This window comes from Artibeus jamaicensis, unplaced genomic scaffold, assembly GCF_021234435.1.
Source record: "Artibeus jamaicensis isolate MK-2021 breed Jamaican fruit bat unplaced genomic scaffold, CSHL_Jam_final contig_797, whole genome shotgun sequence".
Lineage (NCBI taxonomy): Eukaryota > Metazoa > Chordata > Mammalia > Chiroptera > Phyllostomidae > Artibeus > Artibeus jamaicensis.
Window position 1 is genome coordinate 10,565,099 of NW_026521977.1, and position 22,338 is coordinate 10,587,436.

The 22,338-nt window shown below is 41.6% G+C and overlaps 1 protein-coding gene across 2 annotated transcripts in view; it reads left to right on the plus strand.

Moving 5' to 3' along the window:
- Positions 1-22,338, plus strand: part of NELL1 (neural EGFL like 1) — a 734,878-nt gene that overhangs the window by 188,240 nt on the left and 524,300 nt on the right. For both annotated transcript variants that reach the window (XM_037162229.2, XM_037162218.2), the window contains exon 12: positions 9,964-10,092. In XM_037162229.2, coding sequence (XP_037018124.2) covers positions 9,964-10,092 — 129 coding nt within the window. The remainder of the gene's footprint in view (positions 1-9,963; positions 10,093-22,338) is intronic.

A 22,338-nucleotide genomic window follows, 5' to 3' on the forward strand; every position in this document is an offset into this window, starting at 1 on the left:
ACTTTGAGTGAAATTATTTTTAGTTCCAGCTGGCAGGGTGTATGTATTGCTTATAGGAAATAATATTAAAGCCCATGTTGCTGAGATATGACTTGTTTCCTCAAGTTATAACTTGCTGGCTTGATTTTGAAGCTGTGTTTTTTAGTCATACCCGTTTGCATATATGATTTCTCACGTGCCCACCCCCACTGAACTAATCAAGAAGAGGAGGTGAAGACTATAGCTTTACACTGAGTTTTTCTGTTTTTTGGATGTAAACCTAGGAGCTTAGAGTTAAGAATAGTTATAACTAACTTAGGGTGTTCCCTGAACAGAACTGATATCCTTACTAGAGTCTCAGATACTTCGGGTCTTGCCAAATGCTATAACTCATTCCCTTGTCCTTTAGAGAAAAATTCATGTAATCAGCCAAATAAGTGTTTACATCCTCAGGGCTGATTAGTACAGCCAGGATGTTCCCCGGAGAAGAACTAACTACAGATCAGTTAGGAGGGAAGACATGCAAAGAGAATCAGGCTAATGGACACTTGCAGTTGGTGGGGCCCAAGGCCTCAGTCACCAGCAGCATCCCCAGAGCAGCCCTAATCACGGCTGCATGTTTTGTTGTGGTTGCCTCAGGGCAGTGTGTGCCTGGGTACCCTGAGACTTGTTTAGCCTCATCATCACCCTGGGGTAAGGGCTATATATAGCAGGAGCTTGTCTACTTAAGCACGAGGCCATGAGGTGGAGCAGTGGGGAGTGGGCGCTGGAGTGGCATCTCTGCTTCTGCCTGGGGAGAAGTAATAAAAGCGTGCATGGAACTTCCACGAAAATGATCGCTCATGAATTGCTGGTGCACACAGCTCAAGGGGAAGGGAAAAAAGCCAACAATCTTGAGCCTGCATGTTCAGGATTGCTCCAGGAAAACACACTGATCATTTGGCCCATCCCAGAATTCTTGAAACACTCCTCGGGGTGTAATTTTCCTCATAATGGACTCTAATTGTATCTTCAATGTCGCCGATGACTTTGGAGGGTTTTGCTGCATGTTTAAAACTTTTGGTGTTGGGAAGAAAGTTCTTTTCGACATCTGTTCCCAATGAGTTTATTTGTAATTTTAATTCATGCCCACTTGCCTTGTCATCTGGTCTGGACTGACATTAGTGGAGATTATTTGTACTATTTAAGATTTTATGCCCTTCAATTAAATCCTCCCAAAGGATCTTGGAGTCATATTGGTTTTTTCCTAGTCTTTCTCATCATTTTAGGTGAATTTGTAATTGTGATGGTTTTAGGAAGAAAGTTTCAGGGTATTTGAGGTGAAAGAGTCTGGAAAAGAGGCACGTAGTGAGAATGTAACTCACAGCCTAGATAGAGGAACTGGTAGTTTGTAGCTGGGTCAGGTCCCCCGCATATTGATGGATGGAATCTGACCAAGCCCTGTAGCCCTGGGCTGCGTGGACACGGTAATGACAGGGCTGCATGTTAAACCGGTAAAGCTGGAAACAAAGGGCCTTTGCAGGAGAGTTCAGTTTCCAGGGGTCCAGGATGCCTGTGGTCCTGAAAGTGCCACAGCGGACCAGGGTCCAGGGAGCCTCCAAAAGAAGGCGCATGTCCCAGTAGGAGATGATGTGAAGGCCAGGCTGCTGAGATTGGAACTCTCTTAAGTGTTGACTGTTGCAGGAAAAAAAAATTGCTTTCTAGGACAGAACCTGTGGGGGTCCAGAGCTCAGTCTCTAACAGGCCCATTCCAATGGCCCAATGCTCTGTCCATAGGAGTTAAATGTTCTCACTTCTCAAGGGCCCATGCTTCTGTGCTATGAGTGTTGGTTATGGGTACATAAGGATGTCCATTTCTCACAAAGGTTCTTTGGGCCCTATCCCTCCTAGCCAGTCTGTGGTTGTCTCCATACCACAGAATACACCATACTCAGTGAACCTTTGCTCCTTATGTGACTTTCAAGGTTGGGCAAGCAGTAGTGATGTGAAAGGGATTGGCTTTCTAGGGTTTGAGTTAGGGTAGGGGATTGTGGAGCACACTTGCTGATTGCCCAGGTACATGATTTCAAAAGTAACCTGTCTGACCTGCTGGGAGATACAGGAGGGGCAGGAGATTGAGGGCAAGCAATGGCGCTCTATGTGAATCAGACTTTATCTTAAAGAAACCAAGCCCTGCCCAGAGAAAGTGGCCCATTCATTCATTGGTCTGGAAGAAGTTACAATAGTAAATCATCAAGATGCTTGTTCAGTATCAGCTGTAAAAGCAACAATGGGTGGATGATTTTGCTATAATTATAAAGGGTACAGAGGGGGATTTGGAGAGTGGCAGTGTGAAGGGCTTCCTTATAACAGGCGGGGTTTAATATATGCATATTAGGCCAATGGACTTAAAGACAGCATATTGTTTTACAGGTGTTTTTGCTAACACTAGCAATAGAACCGTAGATACAAGACCACTAGATGTAGTTCAGATTTTAGACTCTACCTGGTAGAGGAGAAGTATGACCCCAATATTTATGTTTCTTTATTAACTTCTTGAGCATGATGTAGACCCTTGCTGCTTCATGTGTGTGGAACTCCTACCCTTTGTTCAGCCAGCCTCATCATCCGTAACCTTTTTTGAATACCTTGTGTGAGGACCCTCCTCCATGATACATTCCTAGAGCACCTTGGACCTTTCCATCACAATATCTCCTTGTTAGCTAATATTCATCATCAGTCTACCTGCGCTAGATTGTAAGGTGAATAAATGTGTGCTTATGCTGTTTGCAGCATTTTTTTTGTTATATGCCTATTGCCCAATATCATGCCTTAGGTACATGGTAGGTGTTTAGTAAATATTTGCCAGATGAATGAATGGTTGCCTTTGGTGGGAAGTAAAATTAAGGAGGTTGTTCAGATAAAACCTGAAATGTCCCTTCAACAGATCGTGTCTTCTTCGGAGCATCTGCTCACTTATCAGCACTCGAGTGTAAACGCCAAGTAGGTCTCAGCCCTCTGGGGATCTCGTCCGTGCATGGTGTTCTCTTGTGTGATGAGATATTTTCCTTCTGACTTTGAGTTTTCAAACAGAAAGTAATAATGGAGTGTGTCTTGGAGAAAGAAACAAGGTTTGCACCTTTAGAAAAAGTCAAGGCATATCACAGACTAGAAAATGAGAATGGTTTCTTCATGCCAGGGACAGCATTCTTGGAATGGTCCTAGGTGATTAAAATCGTGGCTGGGCAGTCATGTGGGGTGATGGAGAGAGATTGAGTATTGGAATTGTGTTTGGGTTTATGTTTCTCTTTCACCCATCACCTACTGTGTATCCATAGGGAAGGTTGTTACCATCTATGAGACTCGGCTTGTTCATCTTTTTAAATTCTCACCCAAGGGCATGCTTATTGATTTTAGAGAGGGGAAGGAGGGGAGACAGAGAGGGAGAGAAACATCGATGTGAGACAGAAACATTGGTTGGTTGCGTCCTGGATGAGTCCCAACTGACCTGCAATTTGGGATTGCTCCCTGGCCGGGAATCCAACCTGCCACCTTTTGGTTTATGAAATGATGCTCCGACCAACTGAACCATACTGGCCAGGGCTGGTTTATTCATCTTTGAAGCACTTTTGATCTTTAGTTAGGAGGACTGTGCAGATTTAGTCATTAACTCAACAGACATTAAGTACCTATAGTGTGTTAAGAGCTTCCATTATTTATTCAACAAATAAGCACATAATTAGTAAATTGATAACTGCTAGCCATCACAATGGGAAATTCTGATAATTTCACATGGAGAAAGAATCGTGGGACTTTATGTAGACTTGGGAGAAAAAGCCTTTTCTGAATGGGTCATATTTAAGTTGGGGCTTAAAGACTAGGGTGAAATTATTCTGGCAGGAATGTATAATAATGTTCTGACTTGAAGGGACAAGGTTGCAAAGACCCTGAATCAGGGAAGAAGATGGGTTATTTAGAGGAATTAAAAGCAAGTCTGATAATGGTTAAAGGGGATAATTGTGGGAGAGAGGAAGCCTTGTTCATTGTCTTAAGTCAAAGTTAAGGATTTTCGTATTGTTCTTAAGTAAAATGGGAAGCCCTTGAAAGATTTTTTAAGAGGGAGAGGGACATGATCCAGTTTTGATTTAAAGGGATTCCTTTGTGTGGAAAATAGACTCAAGACAGGCAAGATGGGGAACCAGGAAGGCAAGTGAGGCAATTTCCCTTTGAGAGATGACAATAATTTGGAGGGGATTTTTTATTGCTATGGAGTAGAGAAGAAAGAGATAACTTACAAAGATATGAAATAAAATGAACAGAATTTCGAAGTGCTGGTATTTTAGGAGTGAGGGCAAAGATGGGTCCTAGCATTCCAGTTTGGGTGGGTGCAGGTGGCGTAGGTGGATGTGGAGAGCCCTGGGGGTGCGGGTTTGGAAAGGGAGGTGAGCTGTGAGATGCCCGTGAGGACGTCCAATTGGAGTGGTCACGTGGGCTGTTGGCGGTAATGACAAAACCTATGTGATGTGGGGCATGCTAGAAGTCAATGTTATTTCTTGTGCTCTTAGAGGGGACCATGAGTCTTTATTGTTCCTTCTAGAGATGGGCGGATGTTCTGAACTACAGGCCAGAAAGTTTGGGGTGCAAGAGTTGTCCTAGACTCAATTTCTGTTAAGAACAGATCACCAGAACCTGCAGTTGGATCTTACATGGACCTATTTCAACAATTTCACAGGATAGGGAAGGCTTGAGACCCACAAAAATCAGCACTGAGTAATCAGTAGTAGTTGTTTATGCCAGCGTCTTGTTTTAAGTCAGGGTCTATGTCTGATTCATTTCTCTCAACCAAGAGCTTCCCACTGAAGAATTATTCTCTTTGTGGTTTTATCAAGAACTTTGGAGTCAAATCAGGACTCTGCCACATCCAAGTTACTTATCCAAGGTGGCTGTGTTACCTTGGATAAGTAACTTAAAGTCTCGGCCATATTTTCCTAATTTGTAAAGTAAGGATGATGGTAATATTTGGGTTGTTATGGGGGTTTCATGAGGTAACATGTGCAATACACTTAGCACTGAGCCCAGCATGTTGGAAGAAGTCAGTAAATAGCTTTATAAAGTTAAGGTGTTCTCTGCATTTGGGCCAGTGCTCAGTTAAAAGACATGACCATGTGCTTCTAATTTAGGAGAATAATCCTGGAGATTGTAGAGTCCCATATTAAAAATAGTCAAGTAAGACAACTTGAATATTGGGCAGTTTATTTATGCATGTGTGTGCATTTGGGTGTGCACTACAATCTGGTCACAGCCTCTAACTCTGAAAAAAACAACCCATTGATTTAAGAAAGAGGGCGACTGTGAGGAATCTCACACATCAGACTGTTGATAACCAGCTGAAGAAAACATGACCAAGAGCTATCAGGGGACTTGAGAGAGAGACTGTGGGCAGCAATTGAAGACAAATACCCTGTGAAGGGAGGATCTCTATCTGACATGTGCTGCCATTCAGACACCTCAGATAAGGAAGACAAAGCCTTTGGAAGGGTTACGAAACCTGCAGCAGTGACCGAGGATTTACATCGTGGTTGCTGACTCAGGTGCTGAGGTGTCATTGTAACAATGAAGATGACCAGCTGGGGCGATGGAAGTTCTAGCGCTGGGTTGTGGTCATGACTGTGCAGCCGGAGAAATTTACTAAAAATCATTGAACTCTGTCTTCACAGTAGGGGAGTTTTTTGGTATGTAAATTGCACCTCAATAAAAATGTTCAAAAAAAGAAAAATGGTGACTAAGAAACTTGTCACATTTGCCTTCCAGTTGGTTAAGAGGGGGCACTAAATACCATTACAGATTCATTCTTCTCTTCATGCACTCATGAATTTGCCCTCCTCTCTTTCTGCCCATCCAACTTTGTATTCATTTATAAGCCGTCCATCCAACTGTTATTGTGTGGGAAGCTCTTGGTTGAGAGAAATGAATCAGACGTAAACACTGATTTTAAATAAGTTGGGGTAATTAAAGTTAGGATATTTTTGTTAAGAATATTTGGAATTAGCCTTGGCCAGTGCGGCTCAGTGGTTGGAATGTTGTCCCATAACCAAGGGGGTTCGGGTTTGCTTCCCTCCCAGTTGGGGCACATACCTAGGTTATGGGTTCATTCCCAGCCCAGGTTCAGGCACTTGGGACCCCTGATCTGGGTGTGTAAGATCCCCTGTCCTGGTGCAGATCCCCAGTCTGGGTGTGTATGAAGGCGACTGATCGATGCTTTTTTCACATTGATGTTTCCTCTCTTTCCTCCTCTCTCCCTCTGAGAAAAGCAAATAAAAATGTCCTTGGGTGAGGAATTAAAAAGATTTGTAATTGTCTAGCAGAAAATATATTTTGAGATTGAGAAGAAACATAAATTTTAGTGCATTAGAATGTACATATGCAAAGAGGTGTCTTCTTTTATCCTTGGGTTTGTAGAGTACTTAGGAATTTGTTCCTCTCGGAGGACAGTGGGATAACGTAGTGATTAAGAATTGTGGCTTCCATCTGGCTCTGTGTCACTTCCTCCAGTGCACTAACTTCTCCAAGCTACAGTTGCCCTATCTGTATCAGAGGGATGTTAGCAGAATTAAAAGGGATAACATGTGTGAAACACTTAGCTGAGTGCCTCGCATATAGTACATCCTCAGTAAATGTTAGTTATTGTTATTACACCTGTGCCAAATTAGTTGACGTTTTTCAAGCTTACCCTTCTTCCTCAAGGGCTGGAGTCCTATTTTTTCCCACTAGGCTTTGTGCCTTGCTCCTTTTCAAGGTTCTGTCTCAGATGAACCCAAGTTTTTCATCATTTAGGAATCTCTAAAACACTATATAATTGGTACTGCTTACATTGCAACATAAGTTACCATATATTTATGCTACCCTTGTATTTGGCTTATCTCCTCCTACAGTTTGTAATTGCCTTGTGGGCAGAGAATGTCTCAAACATCTTTGCTTTGCCCTCCAAAGTTTGCATGGTGTTTCAGTTCACAGAGTGGGTGCCCTATACATATTGAGTGAATGATTAATCACTTGTGAGAAAGGCAAGTAGGCACTGAATAAATATTGCTTGAATGAAGGCCTGGATTAAATTGAAAAACACAGGTGTTTGGGGATAATAGGCCCAGCCACAATGGATTTGACATTAAGGTTGGTTCATCCCTTGGCCTTTCACTGTATCTTGAAATGCAAATTTACTGAACTCTTTGCTCGTGAATTGACATGCCACATGCTTGACAGGGAGACGTGCATTGTGTAGTCAAGTGTTGGAGGGGCCTTGTTCCACCCATCAAATGAATTTGGAAGGCAAAGGACAGTTAGAGTTTCCTGAGAAGAAAGAGAAAAGACAGAAGACTACATGTAATAATGATGCACAGATGGCATTGGGTCAAGCTTCATAATGAAAGAACACGTGGCAACTTAATTATTGTTCAGTTCTGACGTGGGGAGGAAAGTCCAGGCACTTCCTCTGGCAAAGAGAACTATGACCTATCAAACTTGCACTTTGGTAGCAAAAACATCAAGTAGTTTTAGTTGTAATGGTTATTATGAGGCTTCCAAGCCCTTGTAGAAGTACTCTTGGTGGACGGAGGTTTTAGATTTCCAACAGGCCAAATTCTTGCTATCATTTTGATTGGAGCAATCAGCAGTTCATAGGTCACAGGTAGTGTGGCTGAATGTGGTGCTATGCTCACCTAAGCCTTCGGATTCATTTGCTAATGTCCCAAGGAACAGCTGTATCTTTCTCCTTTAATTTCTAGGTTTTTCTATCTGAGTAAATATATGACAAGTAACAAGTACATGGGACTTTAGAGCCCCAGCATCTCCACTTTTTAGCTGGATGGTAGTGAATTTGAGTTTCTCTTTTCTTATCTTGAAGCCGAGGATAATGGTGTTATCAAGTTATTTTTGAACTTTAGTCATTGTTGTCAGCATTATCATAGTCATTATTGCTCTCATCATGGTGACTAACAAACATTGACCTCTGAGTGTACGTATCAAGAATTGTTTGAAGTGCTTTACATGGATTAGCTCACTTAACTTTCTATACATGTTATGAACGTGTATAACATTATGATTCCCATTTAAAGCATCTAATATAATGCCATACATAGGTGCCTGAATTTTATTTTTATTATTTCGTAGCAGTTACTATCATCTTTTAGAACAAGTACAATCTAAACATTGTTGATTTAAAATTCTATTTCAAAGGAAAAAAAGTTCTAGAATGTTATCACTGGAAGGAATTAAACTGGAAGTTTGTATAGTTCAGTGATTTTTGCATTTTTGGAAGCCAGAAACTGTGGCTCAAATGATCAATCTGTCAGACATCAAAGCAGAGCTATTCTGTTTGAATTGGGGATGGGGACTTGAGCCCTACCTGTCAGCTCACCTGTGCCCCAGATTCTGAGGAATTCTTTAAAAATGACAGATGCCACCCAGCCTGAGTATATACACCTATACAGGCAAGGCGGTTTATTGTTTGTTAGCTGCAGACCTGAGTTGGAAATTAGATCTCCTGACTCCAAGATCTATGGTTTCTTATGAGACCACAATACAGGGTGGGACAAAAGTAGGTTTATAGTTGTTTCTATGGAAAATAATACACTCATTAATAAATAATACAAGGATGAGCTCTGTGTTTCATGAAATCACAACCGTAAACCTACTTTTGCTCACCCTGTGTGTAACATAGCAGCAAAATTATAGTTCACTAAAATGTACTGGTTTAAAGATAAAGCAGTTTTATATACCTTATCATATTTGAATTTCACAGCTTTTATGGTAAATATTACTTGTTCCTCCTAGTTCACCTGTAAGTGCTGCATAATACATACTTTTTTTTGAGAATGTGTGTAGCTGGTAATAGAGTAAGGGGAAATAACCAGAGACCAGATATATTGAAAAAGAGCAATTCCACTGGGATAAGCAGCACACTGGAGTTGGTATTTGCCCAGAAGGCAGTTTGTAATCCCTGCTGGTTGAATCTGGCTGCTAAAGGACACTGTGTAGTAGACAGCAGACAAAGCCTGGGGCTATTGTGAGATGCATAAATCAAGAACCTTGAAGGATGAATTCTCAGTGGATGAGTATGAAAAATTTATCCTGCAAAAGGAGACTCTCCAGTCAGTATTAACTCTAGTTGGGGTGGGGGTATAGAAGAGAAATACTTGTATTTTTGAAAGCGCAGGGCCTGAATTTAGGCTTAAGTCTCATGCCTCAAGGCAAATAACTCCCATGTCCATCCATAGTATAATGGATAAAATAAATAGTGGAATATCCATGCTATGGAATATTATACTGCATTGATGAATGAATTATAGCTACAGGCATTAACATGGGTGAATAGAAAAAAATGCATTATAGGAGATATGTACAGTATGATTTCAGTCATGTGAAGTTCAAAATGGACAAACTAAATGATCTATTATCTAGAAATAAGCACATACACATGGAAAAACTATAAAAAATATGTAAGGGAGTGATTAACAGAAAATTCAGATTAGTTATCTCTGATGGCTGGGATGGGATTCCTCGGGGAGGTGTGGTCAACAGGTGCTGATAATATTCCGGTTATATTAACTTTCTTTTATATATTTATATATACACATTTTATGTACTTTATGTATCATAAACTTTGCAATAAAACAATTATAAGAAGACTAATCATGTAAGAAGGTGGTGGGAAGACTAATCATGTAAGAAGGTGGTGGGAAGAGAGTTCAGGATCAGTATGGATAAAATCTTTTAGGAAGGAACAGCTTGACCGAGTTTGAATATTAGGGGGAAAAGAAATCCCAAGCATGGGATGGTCTCAAGTTTCCTGTTCCTGCTCTCTCATCCCCTTGCCAGCTCACCCTTCCCCATCACAAGGTATGTTTTCATGCATGGTGACATGTAATAGAACTGTTTCATGTTTTCTGTATTACTTGGCAGTCTTTTATTTTTTTCTTTTATGATGTAAAATATATGTACTTCTTCTAGGTCATAACTTTTGTGCAGAAGGACCCAAATGTGGTGAAAACTCAGAGTGCAAAAACTGGAATACAAAAGCTACTTGTGAGTGCAAGAATGGTTACATCTCTGTTCAGGGAGACTCCGCCTACTGTGAAGGTAAGTGAGCTATTTAATGAAGTCACTTGTGGGAAGTATGTTGCTGGTAGATGTGGCTGAAGATGGAAAGCCATCACTTGGGTCTGGTCCTGTGGGATCCTATAATAAATTCTATCAGTTACGTAGAATGTCTATTCTTCTGGTTTGTCCTCACTGCTTAGTAGCATGTGAAAGCAAGGCCTTTGAAGGTAGTTATGAAATGCAGCAAAGCAATGAAGGCAGTCGGGCCTTATCACATCCCATGTTCTGCTATAACTGTATTTAACAATCACTGGCAAAACCATAAACAGATGATTTTCTATTGTCTTACTTGAGTATATTGTCATTTTCAAGTTCAAATAAATGGTAGGGGATAGATCCTTTTTGTTCTTTGAATGATGCTTTTATATTAGTTTATAACCAACTGCTATCGTTTTTACTTTCCAAGCTCAGCATCTCTTCTTCAGTCGTGGTCTTAGTGACTGATTAGAGTTACTAATTCCCAAACTCTCCTAAAAGTCATAGTGACAGATGGACTCATACCTTTGGCACATGGACTAATGCCATTATGGTGGGTTAGTGGCCTCAGGCATCAGTGGCCCCGATTTTCTCTCTAGACAGCAGAACTCCTGTGTCTTATGTGAACCCTGTTTCTAAACTGAGACCTCATTCACCTCTGCTAGTGCAGAGCGTTGTCCAGGAATGCTCCTTTGATATGCCTGCAGAACAGCAGTGGGCCATGACCCTGGTCTACCTTTTTAGTGTCCTCGTATTTGAGACCATTCATTCTCCGGTGCTCACCGGCTCCCTCCCATCTGTTTAGAGAGGTTATAACAATGGCTAAGAGGAAAAATGATGGCTTTGTTGTTTCTCTGGGGCCTGGTTGGCCCCAATCATTCCTGTCATCTTCATGAACAAGGTATTGAACCTTGGCCATCTGTTAATTAGGTAGGTAGTTGTTTTGAATGGAATGAATGTTGCTGTCTTTCAAATGGTTTGGTTCTTGAGTGGGTCAGGCAGTCTCAGGGTAAAGACAACTGATGACTGCGATGGAAATCCCTTCCTGTTCTGCTATTGTGTATGACTGACCGCTGCTTAACTTTTTGGCTTTGACTGAAGACCTCTTCAGTTGATAGAAAATGTGTCTAATCACCATGAAGGTTCAGTATCTGGTAGATAGCCCTGCATGTCAATTCTTCGGAAAGACTTTCTTCATTACTGCTTTGTTTCTCATTAGCAATGTAGTTTAACTAATGAATTTTTTCCCCCTCTCCTTTGCACTTTTTTTCCTTACTTTTATAGATTTCAACTTGATTAGGGAGACATGGCACTTGGGAGGATGAAGTTGCCCCTTGGTCATGAACCTTTTATCTACCCTTTAACAGCATATTACTTTTTGTCAATTGTTAACTTCAATATTTCACAGTAATATTTTTATACTATTTTTGTCAGAAAATTAATGTTCTTTTAAAGATTAAAAATGTGAACATTCTCCTCCATTCACCATGAAAAATCCTACAAGCTAGTTAATGGTTGAAAAAATTCACTTTCTTACATTCTATTATATGTGGAGATAGACTGTGAGCAATGATAAAAAATGACAGAAGGAACCTCAAACTAAATTCCATACTAATTTTACCATTGGTCAGCCCTCAGTTGTCCCCTTGGAACCAGTACGCCCACCATTCCTGCCGCCCATTAGCTACTGAGAACTGGCAGAATCTGGGAGAAAATGCTGGTGCAAGTGCTTTTTGGGATTCTGATTCTATGCTCGTTGGTACATTTCTTCATTACATAGAAGCAACTCCATGGGGAGCCTTTTGTGATATTAAACCTGCCCTTTGCGTGTGAGGTCTCATTTTATTCATCATGTTGAGCAATTTTAGGTCTTAATTACTGTTTTCTTTGGACATAGCTATTCTCAGGTTAGCATATGTGCTTGACCTTGGGCCACTGTGCTCAGTGGTGCCCCCTTGGCTCATGGTGATGGGCTTGGGCTTCAGTCATTTCTCTGTTATCATGGAGACTTTGCACAAGTTCCAGAAGTCTTGCTCATGGAGAGAAGGATGCACCTAGGAAGAGATGACTAAGCATTAGAGCTCATTTATTGTATAAGAATGGAACTCAGGGAGGAGAGCTAGGGTCAGATACTGGTATCTGGATGGGAGGCACTGAGAATCTCAAAATAAAGTCAATCCTAATTCTACCAGTGAATAGCAGCATTTAGAGAAAATGTCCTTTCTTTCTGTTCTGCTATGCTCAGCATGTTGGACTTTGGGCTTATTTTTATATATTATATGATGGCTATCATAGCCCCAAGCATGTTGTTCTTCTACCAGTGTCGCAAGGAAGGAAGGAAGGAAGAGTTGAGTTTAAAACCTTCTCTGTATAAAGTTCTGTCTTTTCATGTTTAAAGAAGATCCCCCATAATCACCCTTGCCCCCACCCCATCCTATTTTTCAGACCTGGGTTGTATCCTCCCCGCCCCTAGACCAATGTCTGAGAAAGCTGAGTGAGATGACTGTCCCTGGTTTGGGCTAATTGTGTTCAACCCCTGGAGCCTGGAGAGGATTTTCCCTTCCCAGAGATCAAATGATCTTTGTCCCCGATCTGACCCAATTAAGGTTGTGGCAACAGGAAGTGTATAGAAGTGGCTTGGGGTGGGCAAAAAGCTACTGTCTACTCCATTCTTTTATGACTAAATTTAGCTTATGGCCATTTCTACAGCTGTGGTCTCAGAACTGGCTTTTGGGGTGATCTGATATACATGATTAGAGGTCACCAAGGACCCACCTGGGTACCAGAGACTCAGAGATCTGACTTCATTGCTTCACCACAGCCTTGAGGGAAGTAGATACTTATGAACTGCTTCAGGCAAGTTATTTTTTTGCTCTGAGTAAATGGAGCAAAAATGACCCACATTGTACAAGTCATGATGAATGAGACTGACTTGCAAATTAAAAAAGAGAATTATGCTCATTGTCCAGGCTGTCCTGAAAAACCTATTCATAATCTCAGTGGAAAAGGAAGCACAAAAGGCCTTCAAATTCTTTAACTTCCTGAGGTAGTAGCAGAGGTAGGTGCATCAAGAACTCCTGCTCTGCAGAGGTTTCTGTGGAAACTGCCACGGGAAAGATATCGGAACTCCTAGCCAATCAATAGAAGATAATAAGAACCTTTGTCAACTCTTACACAGCTCCCTGGAGGTCCTTTCATTTTAGCTGGTCCAATTCAATCAGGAACGTCTGCCATTTAAAAACTGCTTTGGTTGGATTTTGGTGTTTTATGAATCTGGTATGGCTGGGCTTTTCACATTTTCGATGGCATTTTCAATGGGTTGGACTTAGTTTCAAGTACATTTGCTGACATTACAGGTAGTGTCTGAGCAAGGTTATAGCCATTGGCATCTACTCATGCTGATATTTTTTGAATGTGGAATCTATATAAATAGGGTCATATAAACTGTTTCTTTCTGAAGTAAGTTATTGAGAAGAATAAAGAACAATGTGATGTCATATATATGATGCAATCTGCCAGGCATGGAAAGTACTACAATTAGCATTAAAGTACCTTCTGCTTATAAAGTACTTTAAAGTTTTCAAACTCCTTTTATAGATAGTGTCCTCTTTTGAATTTTATAATAAGCCCGTGATGAAGGTGGTAACATTGGCCATATTAATGCCATTTTATGAGTGTGGACACTAAGACGAGAGATGAAGTAAAGATGCTATGCAACTCCTTTCTATTCTAGTGCTTTATGTCCTGCCTCCCCATCCTGCCCTCTTCCGATGTCTTCCAATGTTGTCTTGTTCCTCCCCATCCAATGAAACAGGAGTGGACGTGAAACATAGCATTTCAGAGCAGAAGCTTGAAAAGCTACTACAGGGTTCCACCTCATTCTCTTTTTCCTCTAACACCAAACTGGCACTGTTCAGAGCAGGGCTGGGGTCTGAGAATGAAGGCGACATGGAACAGGGCGACAGCTGACATGTGATAGACATGTAGCCTGAGTGAAAAACTGTGTAAGCCGCTTAAATTTTGGAGAGTGACTCTTTGTTACCATTCCATAACTTAGCCTCTGCCACAGGTGTGCCTGCCTGAAGTAGTTAATCCTTGTAGTTTCAGAAAAACATCCTTAGCTCAGTGCTCATGACCCAAAGCAGTTTTTTATAGAGCAAGTCTTGAAAAGTTACTAGAAAAACTGCAGCTTGTGTGGATCATTACTGGTCTGTGTGGCCCTGTTCCCAGGCGATAGATTTTGTGCGGACCACAAGTTGTAAATTAGTACTTTGTCATGACCAATCCCAACATGAAAAATCGGATTCCCCAGTTATGATGATAAAGAGACAAAGCTTGTCAAAAACTGGCACACCGTGTGATATTCACTAAACATATAGTGGATCGCAACAGTTATGATCATAGGATCGTCAACTTATGAATATTTATGGGGATCTTTCTTGGGATTGGAAGAGTGCGTATTCTTCAAAGCCAACACAGAGAGAAAGTGAGCTTCCCACATCTCCATCATTTGGGAGAACTGGCAGGGAGCAGGAGGAATTGTTCTCAGATGAAATTGTGCTTCAATGGAGGGACTAGGTTTTATCAGTGCTGCCAGGACCATATCGTTGGCAGTGATAAGGATGAAGGCATTTCTCCCTTGAAAAAAAGCATGTGTGGAACTGTACTCAGGTAAAAACATGAGCAGAGCTGTATTGAAGGAACCGTACTGTGGAACGAAATCACCCATAGTGGTATGAATTTAATAATTTTATGGAACAAAGCTCCTGAAATGTCTGAGACACAGCAGCTGATTAGCCAGGTGATTTACAAATTCTTTCATGTGACACGAGGTGATGACAAAGGGCCCGACACTTTGAGTGTGAAGAGGCTGGAAAAGTGACAGAGAGGTCAGAGTTTAAAGAGAAAGCAGATTCAGAACAGCTGAGGGGTAGATTTCATTGGATGCAAAGCCAGCATGCATGTACTTCCACAGAAACCAGACTAAACTCCTGATTAAGAGAATGTATGGAAGAGTGTCTAGTACGCATAATTACACTTCAAATTACCCAAGGATTAATCAGGTAACTATTTGTGTTGCATTTTTACAAAATGGCATGAAACTCATGCTCCACGTAGCCTGATTTATACTCAGATCTGGGCGTTGTTGGTCTTCTGAAGCTCTGCTTTGGACGCACAGGGATCAAAAGCCTCTTCTGATTATTCATGATAGAATAAAACCTTAACTGTGAGCTTCTGCTTCCATCTATTTCCAGGGATTCAGACTGTTTAAGAGAAGAATACCTTACGGTATTCTTTATTAAAAAATCTTTATCTAGCCTCCAAGATTATTAGAGAGATCTTCTGGTACCCAGGTATCAGTTAAACTTCCACCCCACCCTCAATCCCCCAGCTTCTCAAGACAGAATCTCTAGCTTTTGCTTTGCCTACAATAACCCACATGCCACCTCGCACCCAGTAGCAGATACACATGAGCTTTCTTCTTGGCCCTGGCTTTTCCCTGCCTCCTTTCTATTCCCAAGTATACTTTGCAAAAGCATGTACCCAGTCCATGGAATGCTGAAATGCTGCCTGCTTTCTATGTAATTCTATGCTGCCGTTATTCTATGTAAACTGCACTGTTACTTGCTACAGACTTCTTCACCAAGTGACAAGAGAGAAATTGTAGTTTTCTCTTACTTTTGACAAGAAGAGAATCATTTTTAAAAACTGCTTTGGTCACCCAATTGGAAGAAAACAAGCAATCTAATTAAAAAATGGCCAGAAGATGTGAATATACATTTTTCTGAAGAGGACATACAGATGGCCAAAAGGCACATGAAGAGATGCCCAACATCACTAATCAAGGAAATGCACATCACAACCACAATGAAGCATCAACCCCCACTTGTTAGCTTGGCTATCATCAAAAGGACACATGTTAGCAAGGATGCGGAGCAAAGGGAACACTTATATGTTATACACATTACTAGTGGGCCTAGAAATTGGTGCAGCCATTAAGGAAAACAGTATAGAAGTTTCTCAAAAAATTTTAACAAAGAACTAGTATATGACCTGGCAATTCTACTTCTGGGTATTTATCTAAAGAAAATGAAAACACAAAGAGAAAACATATATTCATCCCTCTGTTCATTGCAACATTATTTATTAGTACCATAGACAAGATGTGGAAATGATGGATAAAGAAGATACGGTATAAGGATATAGAATGAAATACTACTCAGCCACAAAAAGAATGAAATCTCGCCATTTGCAGCAATAAGTATTATTTTGCTTATATGAAGAATCTAAAAAGTCAAATCAAACCAAAGTCATAAGATAGGAGAACAGATCGGTGGTTACCAGGTGCAGAACGGGGGGTGGGTAAAATGGGTGAAGGGGTCAAAACGTATAAACTTCCACCTGTAAAACAAACGAGTCATAGAGATATAATGTGGAGCATTGCGACTTTACTTACTAATACTGTATTGCATATTTAGAAGTTGCTGAGAGAGTAGATTTTAAAGTTCTCATCACAAGAAAAAAACTTTGTAACTATAGTGATGGATGTTAACTATACTTTTGTGATGATCATTTCTCAATGAATACAAATATTGAATCACACTGCAAACCTGAAACTAATATAATGCTGTAACTCAACTATATCTCAGTAAAAAATTTAATAAATTGTTTTGGTCAGTTGCTTAATAGAGAAAAAAATATCCCCTGGGGCTTAATGCAGTAGGAACTGTTTCCTCTCCCCACCCCCTCCCGTTCATGAGACCTTCAAATGGATGTTCCTGTTTGATGTTCCCATTTAATGTTCCTATTTGGCAGGTGGCTTTCCTCAAAGCTGTGATGCAGGCACACAGGCCCTTCCTCTCTTTGCTCTGCGATGTGCAGCCCGTGGCCTCCTAGGTTGCCGTGGAAATGCAACAGAAGGTGATGTATGGAAGGTTTTCATGGGCCAGGGCCGGCCACATTGCACTCGTCAGAGCTTTGCCTCTGTCCACGCCTCACTGCAGGAGAGCCTGGAAGTGCTGCTTGCTCTGTGCCAGGAGGAAAAAGAATCTGCTTTGAGGAATAGTTTTCAGTCTTGACACAGTTAATGAGTGAAAATAATCTCCCCTGTGAATTTTATGTTCTTTACTTTTCATTTTCTGAGTCTTACCAAGTGATCCTCTGGCTTCAGTGATTGTATCAAAACGTGTTCACTTGGGAACTGGAGAGGACTCACTCAACTACCCTGTTCCCACTTTCTTGTCTGCATTGTCTCCGAGGTTCCCTGCGACTCCCACAATGTCGTCTCATCTGGATTGGTTCTGTCCCCAGCGTAACCCCACCATCCTGGGTGACCCCATCTCTTCTTCCAGATGGAATCCACGGCCTCTTCTCTGCTGCAGTTCCGAATCTTATGCTAGAAGGAAAGCAATTCATGAACAAGCTTACGCATATTTGTAAAGGATTAATATCCACATAACATTTCCAGAGGTAAATGTATTCTTGGAAGAGGATGCTCGTTAATTAAGAAAATCCTCAAACTGAAACTGGAAGTAGGATAATGACAGGAAATGAAAAATCAAAGCCGTGTGAATGTGGAAGAGAGAACTCTTGGGCAGAGGGACGAAGCGGATTGTCCCTGCCTGGAAGGTTTCCTGGGTAGTCAGCTATCCTCAGAATTCCTGTTTTCTAGCATTTCCCCTTCCTCCTTTCCTTTTTCTTGAGAACTCCCAAGGCAGTGATGTAGTGAAAGGACACTGAACTAAGGAGAAGAAGATACTGCATGATCCTGGCTCCACCACTTACCAGCTGGAGATCTTGGCAATTCACTCAATTCTTCTCTCTTGATTTTCTCATGGTCCAGATAGGACTTTCAAATAAGGCTTAAATAGTACCAGTTAGCTGTAAAGGTTAAATGAGATACTGAGTGTGAAAACACTTCATAAAGGCTAAAGCTGCGTACCCTTGTACTATAACATATTTATGATGATAATTATAAAGATATAATTGTGAATTATGTAATTATCATGATAATAACCATACATATTTTCGTTATTGTCATCATTTGCAGTGCTTGGACTTGGAGTAGAACTTGGTCTTGAGCTATTTGAAGGGCCGAGATACACATATACACACCGGATATATATTTATCTGGGATGGGAAATCTTAAGTGCCAACTTGACTCTTACTAAGGGATGCCCAGGCAGCTGTTAAAACATTATTTCTGAATGCGTTTTTATAAGAGATTAATATTCTATTCAGTAGACTGAGCAAAGAGATCCACCCTCCCCAGCGTGGGCAGGTATCATCTAATCTGCTGAGGCCTCCATAGAACAAACAAGCAAAGGCAGGCTGAATTTTTCTTTTCTTGACTTGGGATGTCTATCTTTTCCTGCCCTGGGACATTGGAGTTTCTGGTTCTGTGGCCTCAGACTCTGGGACTTAAACCAGCAGCCTCTTGGTTCTTGGGCCTTTGGTATCGGACTGAGCTGCAGCATGTGCTTTTCTGGTTCTCCGGTTGTAGATGGCGCCCCATGGGATGGCGCAGCCTCCGTCATGGTGTCGGCCAATGCCCGAGTCTCCTGCGGTCTCAGTCCCCACGTTGGTTCTGTTCCTCTGGAGAACCCGAGTCAATCTACTGACGTACATATTGAGCCACTGTTAATTCGGTGAATCCTCTGCCAGGCATGATGGAATTTTGTAGAAGTGAGGCTCCATGTGGTAATTTAGGTGAATGGCACCTGCTGGAATTAAACAGCGTAAAGTCTGTAAGGTTGTATGTAGCTGTCCTTCCAAGGGCAGAAAGAAGATTCAGCCCTAGAGTCTTGTCTCATTCTTTCAGCAAACATTAACTCAGCACCTACTGTGACTGGGTCCTGTGTTGGGTTCCAAGGCTTCAGGCATGATTAAGTTGTAGTTCCTGTTCTCAAGAAGCTCAGCCTGAAGGAGCAGAGACCTTGTAATCAAGTAATGAAAATGCAGTGGATGCGTCCCATCCTAGGATTTGAATGTTGCCTTAGAAATACACTGGTGGGAGCTGTGCATTCTGCCAGTGAGTGTCTGTACGGACTGCCCGGGGTGCGGGGTGGTGACGTTTGAACTGAGTCCTTAAGAATGGGGAGGAGGTGTGAGGGAAGGCCATCCTCAGTAGAGGGATCAGCATCTATGAAAGTACACATTGAAATGGTCTTTGTGGCTGGAACACAAAAACTTTGGTAGGAGATGAAAATGGTCATATGGCTGATGGTCAGACAGTGAAGAGCACTGTGGACAGGCTGAGGAGTTTCGGTTCGATCCCAGAGTGTGGACCCAAACAGGCTGCAGGCTTCACAACCGGTGGGAAATTGGGTCCAGTGAGATGTGGAAGAAATATGAGAACTTTTACTTATTTTGCTTCATCTCGTCCTTTTATTTTTACTTTGGTGTTAAGTTTTATAGTGTATATGATATGTTAGTTTAAAAGTACATGTGTATGCTTTATTAAATAGATAAATATTTCCATGTAGGAGGCACCGTATATATCTCCAAATTATCAACACAAATTGTATGGTCCAAACCAAATCGGTGCTGTAGGCTTCAGAGTATCTTGTGAAACATCTGAAGTGGGAAGAACATGATCATATCGGTATGTGAGGAAGGTCATGGTCACAGTCACAGGGAGACAAGATTGGCTAGGGAGACGCTGAAGGCAGGGAGCTAGTTAGGCAACACTGCTTAAAAAATTGGTCTGAATGGGTCCTCAGGCTTGGCCACGGTGGGTCCTGGGGAGAGAAGTCCTCACTGAAATCGTGAAGATAAGCTTCTCTGGCCTTGCTCAGTGCCTTTCCCCAAAACCTCGCAGACACAAGGCATTTGATTCTTGGCCATGACTTCCCTCTGAGGGTTGCGAACTCCAACCCCTGGCATTTTCCCAGGTGGATCTTTTTTGCTCTGCTCATAGGTGAATCTATCAGAGAGGCTGGGTGGTACTCGGAAGCCAAGCCTGTAGGATGGCCTTAGGTGATTTTCCAGTGAGGGACTTTCATTTTAAGAAGTCACACTGAGACATCTTCTGGCTCACTGTGCAGTACATCAGGACTTCATCAGGACTTCAAAGTGTCTCCCTGAAAGATATAATACTGTACATATTATGTTATGTACAGTACTTAGCATTTTTATGTAACAAAAAAAGGAAAGAAAAAAATGTCTTTGCTCATTTTTCAGCGAGTTTTAAGGCTATGAATGGAAATGGAGAGTTAGTAGATTTTAACTTTTTTGGTTATTTAAAACATAACTTTTTAAAAAAAATCCTCACCTGAGGATATTTTAAAAAATTGATATTACAGACAGAAGAATGAGGGGAGAGAGAAACGTTGATCTCTTGGGTACCTGACTGGTACCTGAACCTGCAACCTGGGTATGTGACCTGGCCAAGGTTTGAACCTGTAACCCTTTGGTGTCTGGGTTGATGCTACAACCAACTGAGTCACATGGCCAGGGAAAAACACGGTAACTCTTATTTCCAAGATGCCTATTATTTAGACAGAACTAGGAAGACTTGAGCTTAGTGTGTTTTTATTGTATCCTTGCTACTGTGGCTGGCATAGTGCCTGCTGTGTCTTCTGATGCTTGGTGAAGCTTGTCTGCATGAACAGGAATTATGCTCTCAAAATGAGTGGGGGAAAAATAGCAGAGGAACAGGGGAGAGATCTGAGTCAGACTTGGGGCACCTGGGTTAGCAATCCTGGCTCTGCCATTGTTGGTGAACTTCAGCAGGGATCTTCATTGTTCTGCATTTCCTCTTTGTAAAGCCAGTGTGCTAATACTCAGTTTAGTAATCTCCCTTTTAAGAATAACTAGGAGAACGTGAGCAAAACAGTCTAAGGCAAGATTTAGCATAAAATAGGATTTTTTAGACAAAGATTTTTATTTTTAGACAGAGGGGAAGGGAGGAAGAAGGGGAAGGAAACATCAATGTGTGGTTGCTTCTCACATACCCCCTACTGGGGACCTGGCCCAGCACCCAGGCATGTGCCCTGACTGGGAATTGAATCAGTGACCCTTTGGTTCATAGGCCAGTCCTCAATCCACTGAGCCACACCAGCCAGGCCATACAATAGGATTTTAATGAATGTTTGTTGTGAATATAATAAATGCTCAATTAGACATAATTAAGTCTTATAATATTGGGTTGGCCAAAAAGTTTGTTCAGTTTTTTTCTATATGATGGCTCTAGTGCTTAGTGGTCTTTAACTTCATTCAAAACAATTTTCTTGGGTTGTATTGTGACAGCTGTCTTATCAGTGTGCATTTTTAAAAAAACTTATAAAATTGGTGAATTTTTGTGCAGCTATTTTAATATTGAAGATGGAAGAATATAGGTAACATTTTTGGCATATTATGATTTATTGCTTCAAGAAAGTGAACAAGTGAAATGCAAAAAAGAAAAGGATTTGTGCAGTGTATGGAGAAGGTGCTGTGATTGATTCAGCATGTCAAAAGTGGTTTGTGAGTTTCTTGGTACTATTGACATTTTGGCCAAATACTTCTTTGCTGCGGGTCTGTCTTAGGCATGGGAAGATGTCGAGCAGCACCCCTGGCCTCTCCCCACTAGAAGCCAATAGCAGGAGATAGCAGACATACTCAGAATATCCAAAGCAATAAAGTTATTGGTGAAAATGAAAATTATGTCTTTTATTTTATGGAAAAAACTGAATGGACTTTTTGGCCAACCCAGTGTATAGTTTAGGACTGTGTCAGTGAGTAAATAGTAAGGAAGGAAGAGGTTAGTTATTGAAATGAGCAGCAAAGAGCACCAGAGAGGGGTCTTGAGACTGGGCAGCAGTGACAGCTGGTTGATGGGGAGTCTGCAGTGCTACGGGGGATTCAGGCTGAGCCCATAGGAGGAGATGGAGTTGTGGACAGATTAATGTGAGAGTTGAGGACCACACATCTGGAGACCTGGAGGTACAAGAGAGCAAAGGAGCACGCAGTTGGTTCGGACCCCAGGGTGGGTGATGGAGAGGGATGAGTGCAGAGCAAGGCAGAGTCAGGGGTTGTCGGCTTGACGAGGTTTGGATTCTGCTCTGATGGCAGTGGGAAGTTGTCGAAGGGTTTAGAAAAGATACAGTAAGATTGGATTTGTATTTCTGGAAAGTCACTCTGGCTGCGGTGGAGGACAGAATGCAAAGCAAGACAGGAATTCTAATTGTTGTAGCAATCAAGGCAAGACGCACTGGTGGACGTGGAGGTGGACAAGGGCAGCAGGTGACATCCACAGGATTGGCTGAT